Raw genomic sequence first — 22448 nt, 5'->3', positions numbered from 1 at the left:
TCCCTCCTCCACAGTTTCAGGCTCTCGATCAAATGTGGTCACTTCTGGCTCCAAAAAAACAAGATGGCAACGACCGAAATGACAAACTTGAGGCTTCAAAACGGCAGTCCACAAACTAATGGGTAATAATGATATCACAGAAGCTACGCCTATTATTTATACAGTCTATGATAGTGTCTTTGGCGTCTTGGTCAGATCCACCCCTTGCATCTCCACAGCTCCAGCCTCTTGTCCAAATACAAACATTTCTGGCTCTAAAAAACATGAAACAGCAAGCCGTAATGTCGGATTCGTGGCTTCAAAATGGGAGTCCTAAAAATCAATCTATCAATTGATTTCAGTCAATCAATTTATTTGTCACATGGAATTGTGAAATATGATTTCAGTGAAATATAATAGTTGTCTGTTCTGTCAAATTGCAATGGTAGTATTAATAGATAAATGTCAGTGTTTAGAACAGGCAGGGTCATCATTCAGTATCCTTGTGGGCTGAATGTAGAAGTTCTTCCGGAGCCTCTCAGTGTTGGTCTGGTGTATCCAGGACCTTCTTCCCGATCTCAACAGGGAGAAAAGGCAGTTATCTGGGTGGCTGGGATCTTTAATAGTTCTCCTGGTCTTATTACTGCAGTGTCTAGGGTAAACATCCTTTATGCAGGGTAGAGCAGCACCTAGTCTGCTCAGCTGAACAACTACTCTTTGCAGAGCCTTGCAGTCCTGTTTGGTGCTGTTTCCGCACCACGCAGAGATGTTCCCTGTCAGGACACTCCCGATGGTGCAGGAGTTGAAATTCCTCAGTATTTGAGGGGATACCTTTCTCAGCACCAAGTCAGTATGCAGCGCCCAGGTTTCGAGTGTTTCCCAAGGTCAGGCCCCTGCAAAGGTTTACAGGAAAAGTCTGAGGGGTCATGAGATGATTATTGGGAGAGGAAAAAGAAAAAAACTGCTATACAAATTTGTTTTTGTCTCGTGGACAGTTTTCCATCTGTGAGCCTTGAACAATTATTTGAATTAAAGGTGCAATGATTAATACCTAACCACATGCTCCAAACTAATTGAGGGCAGCATTTCACCCCCAAGGCAACTACTAACTAACAGCAAAGCGAGAATACACAAGATCAACCAAACTGCTGACACTCAAAATAATACGGCTAATTAATAATCTTCACATGGGGCCTCAGTCTGTAATTTAGGTGATAGCTTGCTTGGCTCAGTTTTGACAAGACCATAGTGGCAAGAAAATGTCCACATCAAAACCATTTGGAAGTTTTTCAGTATGGCATGTGTTGTCATAAGCTGCACTGTCTGTGCTTCGTGAGTCTCTCTGTTTTCCAACAGTTTTTGCCTCTTGGACATATTTTGGCTTTGACCAATGCCTGGTTTCAGACGGAAATTTAAGATCACAGACTTGAATGAGCAATGGTCACTCGCCTCATAGCCTGCTGAGTCAATATTCTTGCTGAATGTGGGCAGTGCTGGGTGTGACGCACACAGAAAGCTTGATTGCTAGCTAATGTTATCTAGCTCGCTAATAAATACAGCAAAATATGATGTTGCGTTCCATGCATGTCTCTTGACTCACTGCTAGCCAGGTATTTTTCATGGCTAATATCAAACAGTCGTAGCTCACTTATGTCTCCTCCACACATCCACTGCATCTTTGGTACTAGTTGAGGCTGGTGTATTTGGGGTATAGGCTATTAGTTTTGTTTTGTACAATTATAGTGTGAAAAATATAGCCTCAAGTGGTTATTCCAGGGTTCAAGCCAGCATGGAACTTTAAAACTTGAAAGCTGGGTAGGATCAAGACCGTTGACAGTTCACAATGCCCACATTAAAGATTACCAACAGGATTTTTGAAAATTAGACCGATACTCATTCATTAACGTACAAATCACTACCAGGCCATGCTCTTCTTTGGAAACACTGTTGCATCCTATTGATTAAAATGCAGAAACATTTTGGGTTGATGCTTCAAGGGCTTTCTTTTTTTTTTTTTTTGAAATAGCCACTTTGTTTAGTGATGTTTGTATGAACAGTCATTGATTTATGGCCAATTTTTTTGCAAAAGGCCAATGCAATTTCTTGAATCTGGTGGCACCCCCTATTGAGTGATTTGTGGGCCTTAATTGTAGCGCCCCCATCTGGCTGATTGGGGTTATATATTTCGTGAGCAGAATTTACACACAACTTCAAAAACAATAGGCTTTCAGCTCTTTGGCCTTGAACCAAGCAGTAGTTTTTGACAGGATGAATTATGAATTGCATAAAATTCTTTGCACTTTGGTAGAATATGTTGGATATTTGAGCTTTCCCAAAGGAGACTGGGATTTTTTGTTTGTTTGTTTTGTGTTTGTTTATTAATATTAATAAAGTGGTAGAGGATATGGCATGTCAACTTTTGAACCACAACAGTTCACCACACAACTTCATGCCTTTTGGAGATCAGGCCACCTTTTACTTAACTACTCACAGTAAACACTCAAAACAAATTTTGACCAGGGGTGCCCCCTGGTCAAAATGCCACTGTATGCTACTGTATGTTTATGTAATTCAGTCTGCCCCTAGGTCCCTGTGTCACCACACCCCTGTGGGCCACTTTTTACTTCGGCCTGCATTGCCATTCTCCATCCATCCAACAGAAGACCCCAGACTTTCCTACCTGTTCCAGTCACCTCACTCTGTCATTCACCTGCTCACCTGTGTCCAATTTTCCTCCTCAGCCCTGCAGTATGAAACTGGTTCATTTCCTTGCATTTCCTGCCAGATTGTTTCTGATGCTTATGCTTTTTCTATCAAGCCATCTGAACCTGAGTCCTAGCCTCAGCCTCTACCTGATCTGTTCCTGTGTTTTCTTGTTATCTGTTACAGTAATGGATTGTGTTTAAGCTCAATGTATGACATTTTGGGTCTCCAAGGTAGGCTAATGGTAAAGACTGCAACAGATATATGAGCAAGAGGGTCAAGGTTCAAGGTGAAATGATGTGATGAAGTAGTACATAGGTCCCAATTGTATGCATATTTCATGCAACAATACATACTTTGTAAGGGCAGCTGCAGTATGCACTGATAGTGAGTGAAAACGCATGTGATTTGGAATGCAGGGAGTCTGTTGGTAATAGCATACTTAATCCGTCATTTAGTAGCCATATGCATGTCTATGTATGCCATTCTGAACACCGCCTAATTAAGGGGTGGAGGGATTCAGTTTCTTGTAAACAACATTCCCGAACTGGTTTTCCAGCTGAACAAGGCTCTCTTGTGTTAACCTATGCATCACATTCATGTCACTGGAATCACTGGAGTCGTTGAAGAATTTACAGTCTCAGATTTGGCGTTTAAAAAAATCCATTCAAGATTGTTGTTACATCACAATGTCTTTATTGAATTGCAGTAATGTAGGTTTTAGTAATGAATACAAAATATACAAGACTGTATTGTGCTGTGCAAGGTGCAACCATATGGTTAGACATCTGGTATATTAAATTTGCTGTGAAATGACCTGAAATAAGGCTGGAGTTATTCATTTGCAGTTACTTAAAGAATGAATTACAAATTTCCATAACACACACATTGAACAGATTCTTGCCTTCATTGTGAAAGTGCTGTGAATAATCATTAAATCATGAAATGCAGTGTCAACTTTGATTTTAAATTAAGTGAGCCAGGTACAAGATCAGGAAACAGCAAACATACTGATTACAAGATCTTTCTTTACTCTTTATTACAAATATGAAACCTGAAGCTCAGGCCATGACTCTTCACCCACCTTTTAAACCACAAAGACAATTTTCTTAAGAGTCAGTTCCCAGAAAATCCATCTAACCACATTATTACTCTGTTTTCTTGAGTCTGGTCTCATTCTTAGAAAAACATGATGTACTTCCATGTATTCTGCAGGCTGTAGTCTATAGTGTAAACAATGGCCACTTGTTAAGTAGCTATGTGACACTGCTTACATTCCAGAAGTGCTTAGTGGTTCCTTAGTTGCGTCAAAATACTGAAGTAACTTTGTGAAGTCCATGTTTTTAAAAGTGATGTACTACTCTTAAAAAAGAAAATACATGTAAGCTTAAAAATGTGCATTTTATAGTTATTTATATTTACTTGCATTTGTTGTATCAAAAGTTCCAAACCTCTCACTCTCTTTTAATAGATGAAACATTCTTAATGTAACAAGTATTTCATTTATTTGCGACATTTGCATTCCAATAAATCTGCAAAAGCAAATTAAGCTGCATTTTTACATCCTCTGTCCACAAAATGTAGGTTAAGTGGTTTGTCTGGTACCAGAACAGTGCGGTTGATGCATTTCAGCTCTCCCATCGTGGGGTCTGGTTTTATTTCAAAGTGCCTGATTATCTGGAGGAAAAAGAAAAAAACTGAGTTAATGACATCACTTTATTATTAGACTTGACTGAATAAGGCCATGTCAACATGCTAGTCTTTTATTTGTTGCATTAACTACACAGAAATGTGTTGCTGGATCATTTGCAGTGTTTTTTTGTTTGTTTGTTTGTTTTTCCCATGTGCCTTACTTGCTCATGTGTTGCTCACAGCAATGGCCATCTTCTGTTAACTTTAAAGCTGCACTTATCAATATTTTCATGTTAAAGGTACAATATGTAATTTCTGCCACTAGAGGTCTCTCAATCAAAACAATGACAAACGTTGGACTCTGATGACAGTGTGATGTAGCATGGGAGTTGTTGTCTTCATTATTAAAGAGTAAAGTTGGTCCGGCTGGTGGGCGGTGCCTGGTACTCTGTCTGACTGTACCCAATATGGTGGCCAGGTCAGAAATGTTTTCTTTTCTTTTTTCAGCTAAACAGTATGCTAAAATATGTTTCTGAAAACATTTGTGGTTAGAAACAGGCAATGCAGTAACAGAATCTTGATTCATATTTGATCAGCACTGCATAGTGTGACCACAGTTCAAGAGCCGTGATTGACATAATTGATAGCTGTGTTGGAGACTCCTCTGCTCTAATTGGTTGTTTTCGTTCATACGCAGTAAGGCAATTAAATAGGCAATTAATTATTTAAACATATATATATATATATATACATATATACATGTACATATAAGAAAGAAAAGAGGGAGGCCGAGGACTAGTGAGCATCAGAGCCACTATCCAGGATGAAACGTCCAAAATCCAGGAGTACATCAAGAAGATGACCCCAAAGCATGAGCTGCTAAGTGAATGCCTCAGACAATAGAAACCGCATGAGGGCAAAAAAGTGGAGGAGCAAACAACATGGAGGGACAAGCCCCTACATGGTGCATACCACCGTCAGATAGCAGAGGGGGCTGATATCAAGAAGACCTAACAGTGGCTGGAGAATGCTGGACTGACAGACAGCGTGGGGGGCCCTAATCATTGCAGCACAAGAACAGGCCCTAAGCACAAGGGCCATAGAGGCCAGGGTCTACCACTGCAGATCAGACCCAAGATGCAGGCTGGGCAAAGCTACCCCTGAGACGGTCCAGCACATAGTGGCAGGGTGTAAGATGCAGGCACGATCAGCACACATGGAGAGGCACAACCAAGTGGCTGGCATAGTGTACAGGAACATCTGTACCCAGTATGGACTCGAAGTACCCAAATCCCAATGGGACACACCACCGAAGGTGGTTGAGAACAATAGGGCTAACATCCTGCGGGACTTCAGCTTCCAGACTGGCAAACAGCTGCTGGCTAACCAACCGGACATAGTGGTGGTTGACAAACACCAGAAGAGGGCAGTGGTGGTAGATGTGGCGATACCAACTGACAGCAACATCAGAAAGAGGGAACAAGAAAAGATGGAGAAGTATCAAGGGTTGAAAGAACAACTAGAACAGATGTGGAAGGTCAAAGTTGACATGGTCCCTGTGGTAGTAGGAGCTCTTGGGGCAGTGACCCCCAAACTGAGAGTGGCTCTGGCAGATTCCAAGAACAACATCTGAAGCCTCAGTCCAGAAGTGTACAGTCCTAGGAACAGCTAAGATACTGCACAGAACCCTCAAACTCCCAGGCCTCTGGTAGAGGACCCGAGCTTGAGGATCAATCAATCAATCAATTTTATTTATAAAGCCCAATATCACAAATCACAATTTGCCTCACAGGGCTTTACAGCATACGACATCCCTCTGTCCTTAGGACCCTCACAGCGGATGACACAGATACCATCCTGAGAGAGTGATATATATATATATATATATATATATATACATATGTGTGTGTGTGTGTGTGTGTGTGTGTGTGTGTGTGTGTGTGTATACATATACTATATGGAATGAATGTCTTAATATATGGAATGAAAGTCCGAATATATTGAATGAACCTCGAATATATGGAATGAAAGTCCGAATATATGGAATGAACCTTAAATATATGGATTGAAAGTCCGAATATATGGAATGAAACTCGAATATATTGAATGAAAGTCTGAATATATGGAATGAACCTTGAATATATTGAATGAAAGTCTGAATATATGGAATGAACCTCGAATATATGGAATGAAAGTCCGAATATATGGAATGAACCTTGAATATATTGAATGAACCTTGAATATATTGAATGAAAGTCTGAATATATTGAATGAGCCTTGAATATATGGAATGAAAGTCCGAATATATGGAATGAACCTCGAATATATTGAATGAAAGTCTGAATATATTGAATGAGCCTTGAATATATGGAATGAAAGTCCGAATATATGGAATGAACCTTGAATATATTGAACAAAAGTCAGAATATATGGAATGAACCTTGAATATATGGAATGAATGTCTATATATATGGAATGAACCTTGAATATATTGAACAAAAGTCAGAATATATGGAATGAAATCTGACGTCATCAAGGCACTAGCACCATCTTGTGTTTCCTCTGTATGCTTGTATTGGATGCTGCAGTAAGAATCTAGTGAATATGAGTGAGTCTGCGAGAGACATAGTGGCTGCAATTTTACTGTAAGCAATGAAGACATAGTAATTTCCACATTGGCTAATGCACGTGGTAATATTAACCATACCCAATACCGCAGTACAGTATGGGGTGCCATTTGTAAAGCTGGTCAATAACGGCGCGCGCTGGCCACCTGGCACTCAATATGCTGCTATTGGACAGTGCATGGACACTCACCCTCTTGCGATTGGACTTTGAACTTATCCCACAGTAGTGGTACGTGAGGCACCGTAGTACTACGGTACTCCATCCTGCAACACTAGTGACATCAGCCAATACTGTATGTAGTTTTTAGATGTGAAAAGTTCTAGACCCATGCAAATTAGTTCCGGAATGCACCAGGGCCTTTTCTGAAAAGATCCTGGTATGCGTTCCAGTACGTTCCGGCTCAAATTAAGCACTGTATATATACATATATATATATATATATATACAGTAGATTCTTTAAATAACTCCAAATAAACCACAATGGTTGGATTATGTAAAAGTTCAATTAACAGCGGTTGCAGTTCAAGAAGTGTTGATGAAGATGAAGACCTGACATGCACTCATAGTACGACTCAAAGTTTATTATTAATAACTGCTGATGACAGTACGTAATGTATGTTTGTGACATGTATGTTAAAGCAATCTATAAACACTTTAAATTGATGAGTCTATATAAAACAACGCCCTTTGATGGTCATTTACAAGGTGCCATGTGTGTAATCATGGTATACAGGCAAGCTGTAACCATGGTAACAACAATAGTATGACAAAGACAAACTCACTGGCTCAGTACATTAGCTGCATCAGGATCTGATCTGCTTTGAACCAATACAGTCTATGGTTCAGACATAAAAACAGGGGCTGGTTTCACCAACAGGGCCTTCATCTGGTCTTAAGATAAGTCCATCATAACTTGGTGTTCTTGGTCTGATCTAATATAGACATGCAGGGTGCACCAACTAGGTTTAAGTCTTCTACTCGGTAAGACCAGGCATAAATCTTAAGCCTAGTCAGGAGCAGGCGTAAGGGCAAGTCAAGATACAAGATGCAAATTAGATCTCTATGGATTTCTGTGTTGCATAATGGCATGCAGTTGATGGAAAAAAATGATGCATTACTGTTATTTTCACTTACCCGAAACAGAATCAGATACATCTCAACCTCAGCAATCCGGCGACCTACACAGGCTCTCACTCCGAAGCCAAATGGGAGGGAACCAAAGGGGTTTGGCCTTTTATGGCCATCACGTAGCCATCTCTCTGGCTTAAATGTGAATGGCTCTGAGAATGTGTCCTCATCATAACTGATGGCATAGTTACAAAAACTGAAAGAAGTCTGGAGAAACAACAGTCAAGAGAGAAATTACTGAAACTCTGATCTTTGCAATAGAATGAAGTTTTGACACAAATATACACACAAAACAAGTACACAAAGTCTAATAATGGTTAAAATGCAGACCCACTTTTTTGGGAAAATGATATCCACCAATCGTGACATCCTTTTCCATAATGATCCTTGCGTTTAAAGGAACCACAGGGTACATCCTGCAAAACAAGAATTCATTATTACATTTCACTAAGTTTAGGCTTGTTGTTGCTACTGACTGACACTGGAGAAGTAACCTGAGAATACTGTAGCATGCGGGATTTGTTTCTTTCAGAGTTGAAGAGCAAACTCTCTCTAGCTTGACTACAAGACTCAGGGATCAGAAAATTATACTGCAGGATTCAATAAGGGTCTTCCATTAGTGCTTATTTACTTCCGAATGATCTCCCAGCTGCTAAAGGGTCATTTAATGGGTAAGTGCCAAAGTCTTTGTCCCTTTTGGTGGTCCACTTTGACTTCAATTCATCCATCTTGCCAAATAATCATTCATAAGTCATCTAAAATAGTCTGCTTCATTTAGCCGCTGATTGATTACTCTGGTAATCATCTGCTCACCTTTCATTACATCCATTTATTTATTTGTGTGTTCATTAATTAGTAGTGTGTAATGTGTTAATATACGTAGTAGCTAATAAGTCTTTCATTGATAGAGAAATTGTGTTTTGTGTGTGAAGTATCACAAATCTTATTAAAACTTTTTAAAATATTCAACATTTTTAGCAGCTGAGTAAAATGTCCTTCTCAGATTTATCGTTAAGATTCTAACATTGGTTAAAATCTGAGCGTTAAAATTAGTCAAAATCTGAGATCCTAGCTAATTTTAAAATCGGGTTGCGTCATGCACATAACAAGAAAGTTCACAGATGTTCTAAATTTGAAACATGCATACAACACAAGATTTGCAAATAATCACACACTACAAGGTATTACTATTGTTCTAAAAGGAGCACAATGCACCACCTCACATGATCTCATGAGGAAGCACATGTTAACAAAATGGAGACTCTCAAGTTGTGACAACTTGCTGTAATGTTAACAGTGCTTTGCAGTGAGAAAAACAAAAGCAGAAGGCAAAACGAGTCTGGATGAGAAAATAGTTGGGGTGACACAATCCACACAGGTTGTATTTCAGTGAGAACTGGAGGTGAGATTTTGACTTTCAGTTTTACTGTCTAATGATATATACTGTTCCACATTTTTCACTATGTGCATTATTCAACTTTTAAATGAAGCCAATTGAATTTGGCATCAGCTTTTCAAAAACCTTAAAATATTCCACATCTTTCATACATCATTGGTATTATGCAACTTTTTCATGAGATGCATTCTAATTAAACCCATTGTCACTCTACAACTACTACTTTACCTTCTTCTTACACATTTAAGCTGGCAATACAGTGTTGCATCAGCTTTTCAACATCCAGCATTCACTTTTTTTGCCACTTCCACTGTGAAAAGTTGTGGATGGCACCAATGAACCCGCTCCTAACCATCACCCTTTTTGGTCCCCTTTCTTGGGGTACCTGTCACACTGATCTGGTACTAACAGGTGGCGCTAGAAACACTGCGGCCTGTTCATTGGTCAATATCAGGCGGTCACTCTTGCTCAGGGCTGAGTTGTGGCAGTTATTGAAACTTAAGTAACCACTGTTCATACCATGGCAAGTCTTGCATATATTAGTAACTATAACAATAGAATTAAAGGATGTTTTGCTGCCTTTCACAGCAGCTATAGTCTGGGGGGAAAAAAAAATCACTGGGCTGACTGTGGGCAACTTTTAAGGTTTAATGTGTACTTGTAATGTTACTCTGTGCATGAGTTGATGATGTGAATCCATTAGCACACCTTAAATTTCAATATGACAACTCTGACCATTCCATAAGTTTTTATTGTCTCTCTTGGATGACACACACTTTCAGTAATGAGTGGATCTTCAAGTGTTTAAAAATATAGATTAATTTCAAATGGATAATATGAACTGCATATATTGTAATCCTCACTTGGAGGAAAAAAAAGTGTTGCAGAGCGTCATACCTGTGGGCTCCAGCAACACTAAACCCCTGTGCTTGCCTTAGAAGAACTAAATGCACAAACCCACTCACTCCAGTCTGCTCTGTTTTATTCTGAAAATGTTGGCACGCAACCCTGTTCTGTGGATGATAACTAAGGTGCTGTGTCACCGGTGATGAGGAAATACAGCGAGTGCTGGATGGAGCAGTGAGTGACAACAACCCCACCTACATTTAAGGGTACTGTCTGCGGTGGAAACGCAAACACTTGTGGTACTAAGGTACCACAAGTGTTTGATGGAAACGGGGCTCTATATAAATACACAACGTGTGACAATTTATGATAGAGAGAAAAAAGTGGAGCCTTAAATCTAGATCACTGTCTCTGTATAATGTCTGTACTCCTCCTCATAGACTTCAGTTCAGCTTTCAATACCATCCAGCGCCACCAGATGATCAGGAAACCCCACCACCTCAACGTCCCACCACTCCTCATCCACTGGGTACACAGTTTCCTCTGCAACAGACCACAATCCACCAGAGTGGGCAGCACCATCTCTTCACCCTCCACCACCAACACAGGCGCCCCTCAAGGCTGTGTCCTGAATCCCTTTTTATTCACCCTCTACACCAACGACTGCACCAGCCCCTCACACATCACTACATTCCTCAAATACTCAGATGACACTGCAGTACTTGCTTTACTCAATGACAAAAACTCAGTTATAGCCTATCACAACTCCATCTCTCATCTCACACAGTGGTGCATGGACAATCATCTGCAATTAAATGTCTCTAAGACAAAAGAACTGGTCTTCAACTCCCTCAACAGGTCAACTTCCAAGCCCACACAACCCTGTCAGCATCAATGGTGAAGCAGTCGAGATGGTGGAGAGTCACAAATATCTTGGTATCACCCTGGACAATAAACTGAGCTTTGAACAACACACCACTGACATCCATAAACGCTGCCAACAGAGACTCTCCGCCATCCGAAAACTCAGATCACTCTCAGTTGCCCCCCACCTCCTGCTGCTACTCTACAAAAGCATTAATCAGCCCATCCTCCTCTACTGCTCACCCTGCTTCTTCTACATGCTGTCAGCCCCCAACAAGAACAGACTCACACAGATCACACACAAAGCTGCCAAGATCATCGGCCTCCCCACTCCCAATCTCTCAGATCTTAACAACACAGCCACTGCACACAGAGCTCAGACACAGGACCCCCTCAACCCACATTTCACACTGCTTCTTTCTGGACACCGGTACAGGACACTCCCCTGGAAAAAAATCAGATTCAACAATAGCTTCATCCCCAAGGCCATCACAGAACTAAACAAAACTCTAAAACGGCAGTGACGTGTAAATGTGTAAATGTGTTTGTGTTATACTGTATGTGTTTGAGAATCCATGTGTGTGTGGCAAATGTATGTTGTATCTGTGGGGTATGTGTATATGTCGGGTTGGCACTCAAGATGTATGGAAGCGTGAAGAAAATTTTCCTAATGGGACAAATAAACTAATCTAATCTAATCTTATATCAGTGATGGCCTCTGTGGAAGCGGAATACCAACCATCATAAGTTTACACTTTAATCTGTCTAATCATTCTCACCTCAGTGCTTCTTTGATAATAGCCTTTAAATAAGGCATCCGAGTGACCTCCTCAGCAGAGGGGATCCGGTCTGCAGGCACTGATGTGGACACTTCTTTGTAAAGTTTGTCCTGGGATTGAGGGTTCTTGGACAGCAGGTACATCGTCCATGTGAGGGTATTGGAGGTCTTGATAACAAAGAAGCACCATTAAGTAAACAAGCAGAGAGATGCATATGTGGAATTTGAGCTTATGCTTTGACACTTCACAATGATGTATTTTCACAAAGTCATTTTTGATAAACCAGGATTAGCATGAAATGTATTCAGAATAAGTCATAGCATGGCTAAGGTAGTTAAGTTTTTCAGGGGAGATTTCTTGAGGCATTTCACCTTGTAATTCTACAGCTTATTATATATAAGTGACATGAAAAAAGGGAGAGACAGAATAACATGCCAGATCCAAACATATGACACTGATTTGACACTGTGTTCCACAGTCACCCAAGCCAACACAATCTGTCTTTTTCAGTGGACTTTGGTTAAAAAAAAAAAAAAAATTGGCTTAATTCTGGGTGTGAGCATAAATTATTCATTTATTTATTTTTCTATAGGGAAAGGGTATCACAATTACCGTGTCCATTCCAGCTAATAGGAGCTCAGTGACGCTGCCATACACATCTTCAGTGCTTAACTGAGTGTTTGAAAGTAGGTATGTTAGGTATTCCCCCTCCATATCCTGGTTGTTCTCCAAACGCTGATGAATGACCTCCATCTTCTTGTCAATCAACTCTTTAGCTAAAAAAGTGCAGTAGAAGTGTTTCATTTTAGTATTCACAAAAATTAACTCCAAGTCTTACAAAACTGAAAAATAAAATAACTTCTACTTTATTTTAATAATTAAATAAAAGATAAAAAAGTTAGACATTTTGGGAGATATGCATATTCGTTTTCTTGGTGAAATTTGATACCTCTGTACACTAAAATGAAGCACCACCCAGCAGATGGTTAGCATAGTTCAGCATTAAACTGGAAACAGGGGGCACAGCTGTGTCCACAGGTAAAGAAATTAACAACTCTAAAGCTCAAAAATACACAGGTATATCTTGTTTGTTATGTCCTTACAAAAAATAGTCTGAAAATACCATATGTTTTTTTTCTGGGGTTGTAAGCGGGTAATCGTCTGATGGCTGCATCAGTCACAAATCCCGCCTGATCTTTCATCCATTCAGTCATTCATACCGTCCGATTTTCCCTGTCATTAACTTTCTTGTTATTTCATACCCTGTCCTAATGATAGTACATCCATGACAAAGACCGTCAGATCACTGTGAGGTTTAAAGTACAACACAGCTAACACCTCAGCTGTGTTTCTCTCCTGTGCAACTCACCAAAGCTGAAGATGCCCTCCCAGCCTGCGATGTAGCGCCCCCAAAAGGGCAGGAGATTGCGGCTCCACTTGGGCAACAGATGTACAGCCATGTTGTTGGAGAACATCTGGGCTATAGAGTTGATGAAGTCTTGTGTCCCTGCAGGTATTTCCTTTTCCAGACACCCAAGCCTTTGCTCAAACAATATGGAGGCAATACCTGAGTGGCAAAGGTTAAGATTTAGGATAAAAAATTATCAAGAACCTGTCTACATAAGTGCTATCCCTTTACTCAAAAGGTTGAAATGTAACCAGAAAAAGCAGCTAATATGCAGCCATATTCATTGCGTTTCAATAATTGATTCATCAATGCCAAAAACAAAGACCTAAACTTTTGTTTGACTTAAATGATTTTGTCCATTGATTTTAATAAGTGCAAAAGATTTTAAAGGTCTAGTGTGAAGGCATCACCTGGTGGTAAAAGCCATGCAGGGTATCCACAAGATCTTAACATCTTAATATCAACTGCTTAACAAGACTCTTCAAAAGAGGCTGGGACATGCTCTTTGACACATGTGCAGTGTAACTGTGGCCGTTATGTTGGAGGGTTACGGCCTTAAACTGTATATACAGTCTACGGTTCCAGCAGATGGTGTTCGAAATACAGGGGTGGTGTCCACTCAGGTGCTCTTTTGGTTGCACTATTTTTATTTTTGGGTGCCCTCGGTCTGACAGAACGTTTTGGATATGCTGGAATGGATGGCGGCCAATATATAGTAGAATGTTTTCATATATAAAACATCTGTTTTTGTTCTTTTATTAAGGACTTTTTCAATAATTGCAGAATTGAAATTCTCAGCCATATCTTTCTAAATATGTTTCAGACTGCAGATGCCACAATGAAACAAATCATGCTTCCCAGTGTCCTATGGTGGTGCGCCAGCTATTGAGACCTTTGGAAAGTGCAGACCAGACTTTACAGGGCATGTGTTGTACCACACTGATATGAGGCAATGTGGTGCTGTGATTTCTCCTCTTTTTAACCTCCTTGCTGCTTAAATTATACTACAGCCTAGAAAAACACAATTCTATTAGCACATTTATAACATATTCTAAAATAAGGATATAGTTTTATTTGGGGTATAACCATGTCATACAGTAGGGAATTACCAAATAATAAACCTCAGTTGACCTCTCACACCTGCACTACATGAGTGTGTAGCTACAACTATCTTTCAAGTTTTCTACATACCCTCTAGTGCGAAATGATACATCTCATTGTCCACATTGGTCACCAAATCTCCTGTCAAGCTGCCCTGACGCAGGTAGTAGATCCTCTTGATGAAGGCTGTAACCACATCATTGAAAACACCACCATACTGTGCAGACTCCTTTGGAAGCAGCATGTGCTTGTTGAGCATCACCCTCAGGTTGTACCACTTCTCCCCTTCCCTGGGAAAAGAAATGCAGTCACATTGAGATACAAAAACAAGGATGATAAATCTGCACCAGTTGCCACAACATCATGACTGCTGGTATTTGTTTTTATCTTATGAGTCTAAGTGTGTGTCATCATGGAAAAATGTGGTCCTGGAGACACCTCTTGTTGTGGGAACTACCACAGAAGCCTTTTAGAGTATCTATCTGCGGACAGATTTTTGTCAACACAATAACGTCAAAAGATGTAGCCACGAAACTTTACAGGTGTGTAGTTGAGAACAAAATGAAGGCCAAATGCAAAGCTGGGTGGGGTCTGAACAAGGAGGGCAGAAGCAAGGGGGTAGGAAGTAGGGAGGGAGCCATCAGCCCCCCCGACTTTGCAACCCTGGCCAACACTTGCTTTAAGTTGTGGATCGCTGTATCGCAGCTTAAGTGATTCCATTGCAAGATGGTCTCTAGTTTCTTATGCTTAATGTTTCCAAATGTGAGATTTGTATTTACCCATGTGTTTTTTATATGAATGCTAAAAACGTCTATTTGTGGCAGTCAAAATATTGACACCAGAAATTAGTTTGACACATTGTAGGATCAGCTAAGGCCCTACATTGGGAATGATATCATTAAAGAGGAGTCTTAGAGCACATCTCTTATTGTCCATATCTATGATACATTTTCCTCCAGGAAATGTTTACAATCTTTTTTTTTTGTTTTCCATCATTCTTACAGAAAGGTGGTGTCTTATAAAAAAAAAAACTCTTAAATTAAAATAAATAAATTTTACTAGCAGGAAGAATGTAGAGGTGCTACCAGATTAGCTGGCACAAACACCAGAATACAGTGGTGCCCCCAACAGTTTTTCATCGGGCTGAAAGACATATTCCATCACCACTCTTGATTTGGAGAGATAGACAACTGTTTATGGAATGTGACAATACTGCCCTGTAACTCAAGTAAAAAAAAAAGAAATAAAATTTTTTAAAAAAAGCTATCCAATATCATACAACCAAAAGCAGCAGCGTCAAGAGCTAGTACAGTTTAATCAATCATCACTGTAATTTCCTCAAGAGCAGATCATTTAAGAGGACAGAGGAAAATCCTAGGTTGCATCTTTCTTTCACTTGCTTTCAAAACAAATGCACACACTAACCAGATCAAGATCTTTACAACACGAGGTGGTGGTGCTTATGGAAACACTACCTCTTTTGTCCACAGGGGCTGCAAAAATAAACACTAAATGAAAGTACCTTTTAGTTGCTTTAACCTAACCCAACAGGCAAAGAGTGTTGGAGATTTAAAGGTTCACCTTCTGGTCTGAGAGTACTCTCTTTAGCACCTCTCACGTGGCAGGACTTTATCCTGAAAAGCCCTTATGTAAAGTTATAAAAGTTTTACAAGGGATTGTTTAGCTATGGGACAGTGGTTGCAGGGAAATGAGAATGGAGCATTCCTGAGCATATTATACAGTATTTGGCAGTCTCACTCTGTGAAAGGCCCATAGCCGATTCCTTTCATATCCCGATACTCTTTCCAAATAGACATGTCTCCTCGGGAAGGAAACTTCTCATCATTCCTCAATACTTCCTCCAGCAGCTTTGGAGTGTTCACACATATTGCCTTTGTTGGGTCTCTGAACATGGGTCCGTATCGTTGCTTGTTATAAATCTGATGGTAGACAAAAAGAATGCAAGAAAGATTAGTTAACAAAGAAACCTGATGTGTAAGTAATCAGTTCAGTTCAGTTCACTGATAATCTTATAATATATGAAATAATGAGAAGAAATTGAATCCAATAAAGTTTAAATATTTGTCCCATCAATGAAATGCACTGTGTTGTATAATAAAAAAAAAAAACAATGCACATTTATAGGACCATGGACCAGATATCACAGGTGTGACTGATGCTGGTCAGCTCACAGAAAGTAGTCCTGCAAACAATCCAGTCAGAGTCAAATGAGACAAGCTGTTCCTTAGAAGTTACTATGGTAACAAAAGTAATCTAAACAAATGTCTGACATTTTCTATAATGCATTGTCACTGGGGGCAATTGCAATCACACCCTTATCCCTAAAGTACATTATGATCATTTTCAGCAGATCAACCAAAGCAAAGTTTTAGCCTATCAGGGCTTTCTGGAATGCACACAGATTGTAACAATCATGCATTACTGTGTGTCTTCCAGAAGCCATGCAGTGCACTGCAGCCTGCCGTACCTGTAGCTCATGAAAATGGTTGTTGAAACCCTTAAACACGACCCTGTACAATAGCTCCAAGAAAGTGATGCGTGGGAGGTCTTTCACTGTTCGAGGCTTTTCCTGGAATGCAGAGAGTTCCCTCGGGACAGAGGACGAGCTTCCCTCCCCCCTGGAGCAGACTCGGGCCACGGCATTAGGGCACAGCAGCAGCCAGCTGTTGTTCCTTCGTTTCACATTCTGGGAGAGCCATGCAGCCATGGTGAGAGCAGACTGGAAAATACACAAGGCTTCTGTTACACCAAGAGACTAGCTGAGTAGGGAGGGGCTATGCCTTACACAGTGTTTAACCTCTCCAGCACAGCTCTCAAGGATCACCCAGAACCAAGGGCCATACAGGGCCAGTCTACCCATGCATCTGTAGTGCATAATTCAACTGCTGTAAATCCATTTTCTGTGTGATGGTTAAGTAGCAAACTATTTAATTCTGAGAAATAATAGATCAATTTATAAAATTATATGTAAATTAAAATAGGATACCATGCTCCTGATAATCAAAACCCATTTGTTTTTGTAGGCTTTCTCCAGATGACTTAGCTTTTGGGCTGGGTATGTACTTCTTTGAAGCAATTTGTAAATTTTGTCTTTAAAAGTGCTGTATAGTTAAAGTTAGCCTTTTTCAAATGTAAATACAAATGGTAACCCACAGCTACATCCAGGAAAGCTCCAACTTTGTAAAATTCCTCATGTGGTCTTGTAGCGAGATGAAAGCAATTGAAATGTGATTTAAATAAGAGATGGCAGCAGTTGAAATGTGATTTGAATAAGAGATGGCAGCAGTTGAAATGTGATTTGAATAAGAGATGGCAGCAGTTGAAATGTGATTTAAAGAATAAGAGATAAAAATCAGCTGAAATGTGATTTAAATAAGAGATGAAAGCAGTTAAAATGTAATTTAAATACAAGATTAAAGCAATTGAAATGTGATTTAAAGAATGATAGACAAAAGAAGCTTATGTGTGATTTGATAAGGGATGAAAGCAATTGAAATGTGATATAAATAAGAGATGTCATCAATTGAAATGTAGAGATGAGATTAAAGCAGCTGAAATGTGATTTAAGGAAGAGTGCAAGGAAGCTGCTGAAATGAGATAAAAATAAGAGATGGAAACAATTGAAATATGATTTAAATACAAGATAAAAGCAATTGAAATGTGATTTAAAGAATAAGAGATAAAAGCTGCTGAAATGCCAGTTGGTGTATAGGCACTTGTTGTACATCGTTTTCTTTTACTGCTGCTATACTAAGCATTAATTTAATGAGTAACAAATTATTCTCAAATGAGACAGTCAGAAGAGGATCAGTCCATTGGTACAGATTTATTGCAGAACTGATAGCACTGACAACAAAGCTGGGTATGCTGGCTAAACAGTAAGAAGCCCAGTCAAAAACACACTTATTCCAGCCCTCCACCTTTCTCTTATCTGGAGCTCATCCCTACCATCTCCCTCTGCAAATTATTTCCACATGTCCTCAACCATGGCTTGCTTTTTGGCTGTTTGGCCCCCTCTTGTCTGATTTTGTTTGTGCTAAGATCTAAAATATTCTCCACCAAGTCCAAAAACATTGTTGATTTGTCAGTTTCATAACAAATCCTTAAAAGCCATGTTACACAGCACACCACATTCCCCACTTTGGAGCTACAAAAGCCCCACATGAAAACATTTATCCCGTAACAGTAATCGATTACGATACAACCATTATAAAATAATGACAAATCTGGCAAATATCTAGCAAATCAACTCAACCGCAATATAGAAAAATCACTCATCTCAACAATCAAAGACTCAACAGGAAACATCACCAATGATCAACAAACTGTAAATAACGTCTTCAAACAATACTATACTGATCTATACAATAACAACAAGGCAAAAAACTCGCTTGACCATGCAGACATTTTAGACTGACCATTAACACCCATATAATACAAAAAGGCAGTACAAAAAATGTCAGATTCCTCACAGAATTTTTTTTTTTTAATAGATATTTTTATTACAATTTTTCCATAAACATACAAAACAAAACAAACATTACAAACAATGGCCACGGGAGTTACACATCTTACTGAAATCTTTGACATAAGATACATAGCCACTACCTACTAGGAAAAATAATAGCATACAGGTGTACAGGTATAAGGTGGGAGGTATCATAGCACCTATATAAACATATGCACATATAGGAGCGCTCAGTCCATTACAATTGACAGTGATGCAACAACCAACAGTCTTGAGAGAAATAAATGAAAAAGGATGCATGCTTTCAAAAATTAAAGTATTTAAAATTTCTAACAAATTTCATAAGACAAAATATGAGTAATAAATAAATGACCATTAATCACCAAGCAAGTAGAAATCTGCCCCTATGACCCAAAGATGTCATTTTGCCAATTATAAGTGTTGCAGTCAATCATTCCCTTTAAGATAATATTTGTGAGTCTTTTACCAGCATATCTAAAGAAGGGGGTCCAAGTCTTAAAGAAAACTGCCATTTTACATTTGAATCTGTATGTTAAATATTCCATTGGTATTAACTCAAATATCAGTTTATGCCATCCTATAATTGTAGGAGGTGTATTATCAATCCATTTAAACAATATATTTTTCCGGGCAGCAAATGTAAGAATATTGAACAGCCTTCTTTGATAGGAGCATTTAATCTGGAGGCTAGGTAAGCCAAGGAGCAGAACCTCAGGCCCAGGTTTAAGGTGGACATCAAAAATCAAATTGAGTTTATCAATAATTTCACCCCAGTACCCTTCAATATGCACGCATGACCAAACACAGTGCATATAACTCCCCACCTCCACATGACACTTAGAGCACATTTCTGTCAAACTTGGGTTCATCTTATGTCTCAGCCGAGGGGTAATCTGTAAGCGATGCAATATCCTAAACTGGCTCTCTCTGGTTCTGTTACATACAGAGATCTCCTTTGCTAATTGCCAAATTTCTGCCCATGTCGTTTCATCCATTGTGAGATCAAGATCATTATTCCACACCTGTTGCAGATAGTCTGTAGTCATATCACTAGCAAGATTAAGTTCAGCATACCCCTGGCCAAGGACTGATTTCTTGCCTCTATTGAGAAGTAAGCGTTCTATTTTCGAAGTCTGGCAGTCAAAGACATGGCTGCTTTGATCCTGGATAAAGCTACGAATTTGGAAAAATCTGAAGCAGTTATTGGGGGGTAGGTCATACTTCTTTTTGATTTCTGTGAATGGGAGCATCACTCCTTTATGAAATAAATGCCCCAGTGTTAAAATCCCTCTATCTCTCCAGATGTTAAACCCACCATCTGGGCAAGCTGGGGCAAAATCAATGTTACAGTATACGGGAGCTAGAGGAGACAGTGTATTTGTACGACCTTCCAGCTTTCTTATTGCTTGCCAGGCTTGCAGACTTGTTTTAATTATGACATTATTAACCATAACCCTCTTAATTTTCTTTAAGTCTAGGGCAAATAACTCCCCACAGAATTTTAAAAACACTGTAGGCAAACATTATCACCACTATTCACCAAAATGGCAAATAAGATTAAAAAAAAAAGTCCAGCCCATGCAAAGCACTTGCAACCCGACTTGAATTAGTTATCCCATCCCTCATTCACCCAGACGAAACAGGATTTATTAAAGGCAGACATTCATCAAATAACACATGCAGTCTCTTCAACTTGATTAGTACAGTCCAACAAAACAACTGTAACACTATCATCCTCTCACTAGATGCCGAGAAAGCATTTGACAAAGTAAATTGGACATTCCTCATAAAAACTTTGAAAAGAAATTGGTTTTGGAGAGTCTTTTATTCAATGGATCACAACATTCTACAAAACTCCAAGCACCATAATTTTGATAAACAACCATATTTTACAAAGTTTCACACTCCACAGAAGCACCAGACAAGGATGTCCGCTCTCACCCTCACTGTTTGCACTCTCCGTTGAACCATTAGCAGCAGCAATACCTAAAAACAACAACATTACAAGCATCCACACCAATAACATAATACATAAAATTAGCTTATATGTAGATGATGTACTCCTATTCCTGCAAAATCCAAATAAGTCAATACAAGAGCTTGCAAAATCATCAACACATACTTCAACATCTCTGATTATACAATAAACTGGAATAAATTTACTGTCCTGCCAATATCTTCCGAGGGCTCTAATCCCACATCCCCCACCTACAGTACCATTTACTACTGGCAACATCACATATTTAGGTATAGAATTCTCCACCAAGCTGAGTTGATCCACCTTAACTTCACCCCACTACTAAAAACAAATACAAGATGACTTAAACCAATGACACTGCGACTATCTATCATAGGATGTATAGCTACAGTAAAAATGATGATATTACCAAAAATAAATTACTTATTCGCAATGATCCCAACCCAACCCACAGCAAAATGGTTCAATACACTGGACACACTAATAACACACCTCATCCATACAACTTATCACTACTATTCATGGATCAACACAGAGCAAACTGAAGGCCAAGAAATAGCAATCACTTTCCTCAGCGACACAATCAAATGTCAATACTGCTTCAAAAACATGAAGCAATGACATGACATGACAACATGACAACATGAAACAATTGCCACAACTCTGACAGCTTGGTGGAAAGTCAATAAAATGAAAAACATCACAATGTCACCAACTGCTCGAACACCCATATGGCACAATCGGATTTCACTGCAAATAAATGACCACTAGTTGGCACTAAATGGAAAGAAAAAGGGATCACACACCTCCATCACATCTTTGACCATTACACTTTGCTAACATACCAACAGCTTATTGACATGTATGGCATTGAGATACAACAATACTTACAATATATCCAATTAAAACACTCAGTCAAGAAAAAGTAGATATCACACTCTGAACAACAACTACGACTACTGGATAGCATAAATAAAATTCCAAAATCAAACAAACCGCTCTCAAAACTGTATAATCTAATAAACTCCACAGACTCTACCGTAGCACCCCACATTCCAATAGACAAGTGGAAAAAAAGACCTCAATATTCAGATAACCACTTCTGGAATAAAATCTGTTATAACACCTTTAGCATGTCCAAAAATACCAAAATAAAGCTAAACAATACAAAGTCATCCACAGAACACAGCACAAGAGGCACATAATGGGATTTGCTGCATCAGACATATGCACTCAATGTACACTCAATACAACTGACAACCACCTCCAATACAATGTTTCTGGGAAGAAGTTACCACCACATTATCTCTACTGCTTGGCTGTAATATTCTGCTAGCCTGGTTCCAGACCATAGACCCCGCCCACTCAACTGAGTAGGCTTGCATCTCTGGTCTGGCATACTTCAATGAATTTGCGATTTATCTCGTCCAAACGATGGACGGACCAATGAAAGCCGGGGGTCTAGCGATTAGCCAATCAGCGCCACGCTGATGTCA

The 22448-nt window shown here is 39.4% G+C and overlaps 1 protein-coding gene across 2 annotated transcripts; it reads right to left on the bottom strand.

Moving 5' to 3' along the window:
- Positions 1–3366: 3366 nt before the first annotated feature.
- On the bottom strand, positions 3367–18218 carry LOC126392592 (sterol 26-hydroxylase, mitochondrial). 2 transcript variants are annotated; one of them, XM_050048060.1, is made up of 10 exons: positions 16953–18218; positions 16223–16404; positions 14555–14754; positions 13325–13522; positions 12568–12731; positions 11956–12122; positions 8405–8486; positions 8077–8277; positions 4222–4359; positions 3367–3728 (listed from the first exon to the last, which is right to left on the bottom strand). In XM_050048060.1, the coding sequence occupies exons 1-9, from the start codon at positions 17190–17192 to the stop codon at positions 4228–4230; spliced, it is 1566 nt and encodes a 521-aa protein (XP_049904017.1). In that variant the 5' UTR covers positions 17193–18218; the 3' UTR covers positions 3367–3728; positions 4222–4227. The 2 variants fall into 2 exon arrangements, with proteins under 2 accessions (XP_049904017.1, XP_049904016.1); XM_050048059.1 differs by having other exon boundaries at positions 3367–4359.
- Positions 18219–22448: the final 4230 nt, after the last annotated feature.

Source organism: Epinephelus moara, chromosome 7 (genome assembly GCF_006386435.1).
Source record: "Epinephelus moara isolate mb chromosome 7, YSFRI_EMoa_1.0, whole genome shotgun sequence".
Lineage (NCBI taxonomy): Eukaryota > Metazoa > Chordata > Actinopteri > Perciformes > Serranidae > Epinephelus > Epinephelus moara.
The sequence above is the reverse complement of the archived record's forward strand: the minus strand, read 5'-3'. Positions and strand labels throughout refer to the sequence as shown.

Excerpts from the sequence above, each read along its gene's own strand:
- LOC126392592 (XM_050048059.1), bottom strand. The coding sequence starts at position 17,192 with ATGGCTGCATGGCTCTCCCAGAATGTGAAACGAAGGAACAACAGCTGG. Across the intron at positions 13,523-14,554 it reads GTATCATTTCGCACTAGAGG|GTATTGCCTCCATATTGTTT; the intron begins GTATGTAGAAAA and ends TTTGCCACTCAG. Across the intron at positions 12,732-13,324 it reads GGAGGGCATCTTCAGCTTTG|CTAAAGAGTTGATTGACAAG; the intron begins GTGAGTTGCACA and ends GCACTTTTTTAG.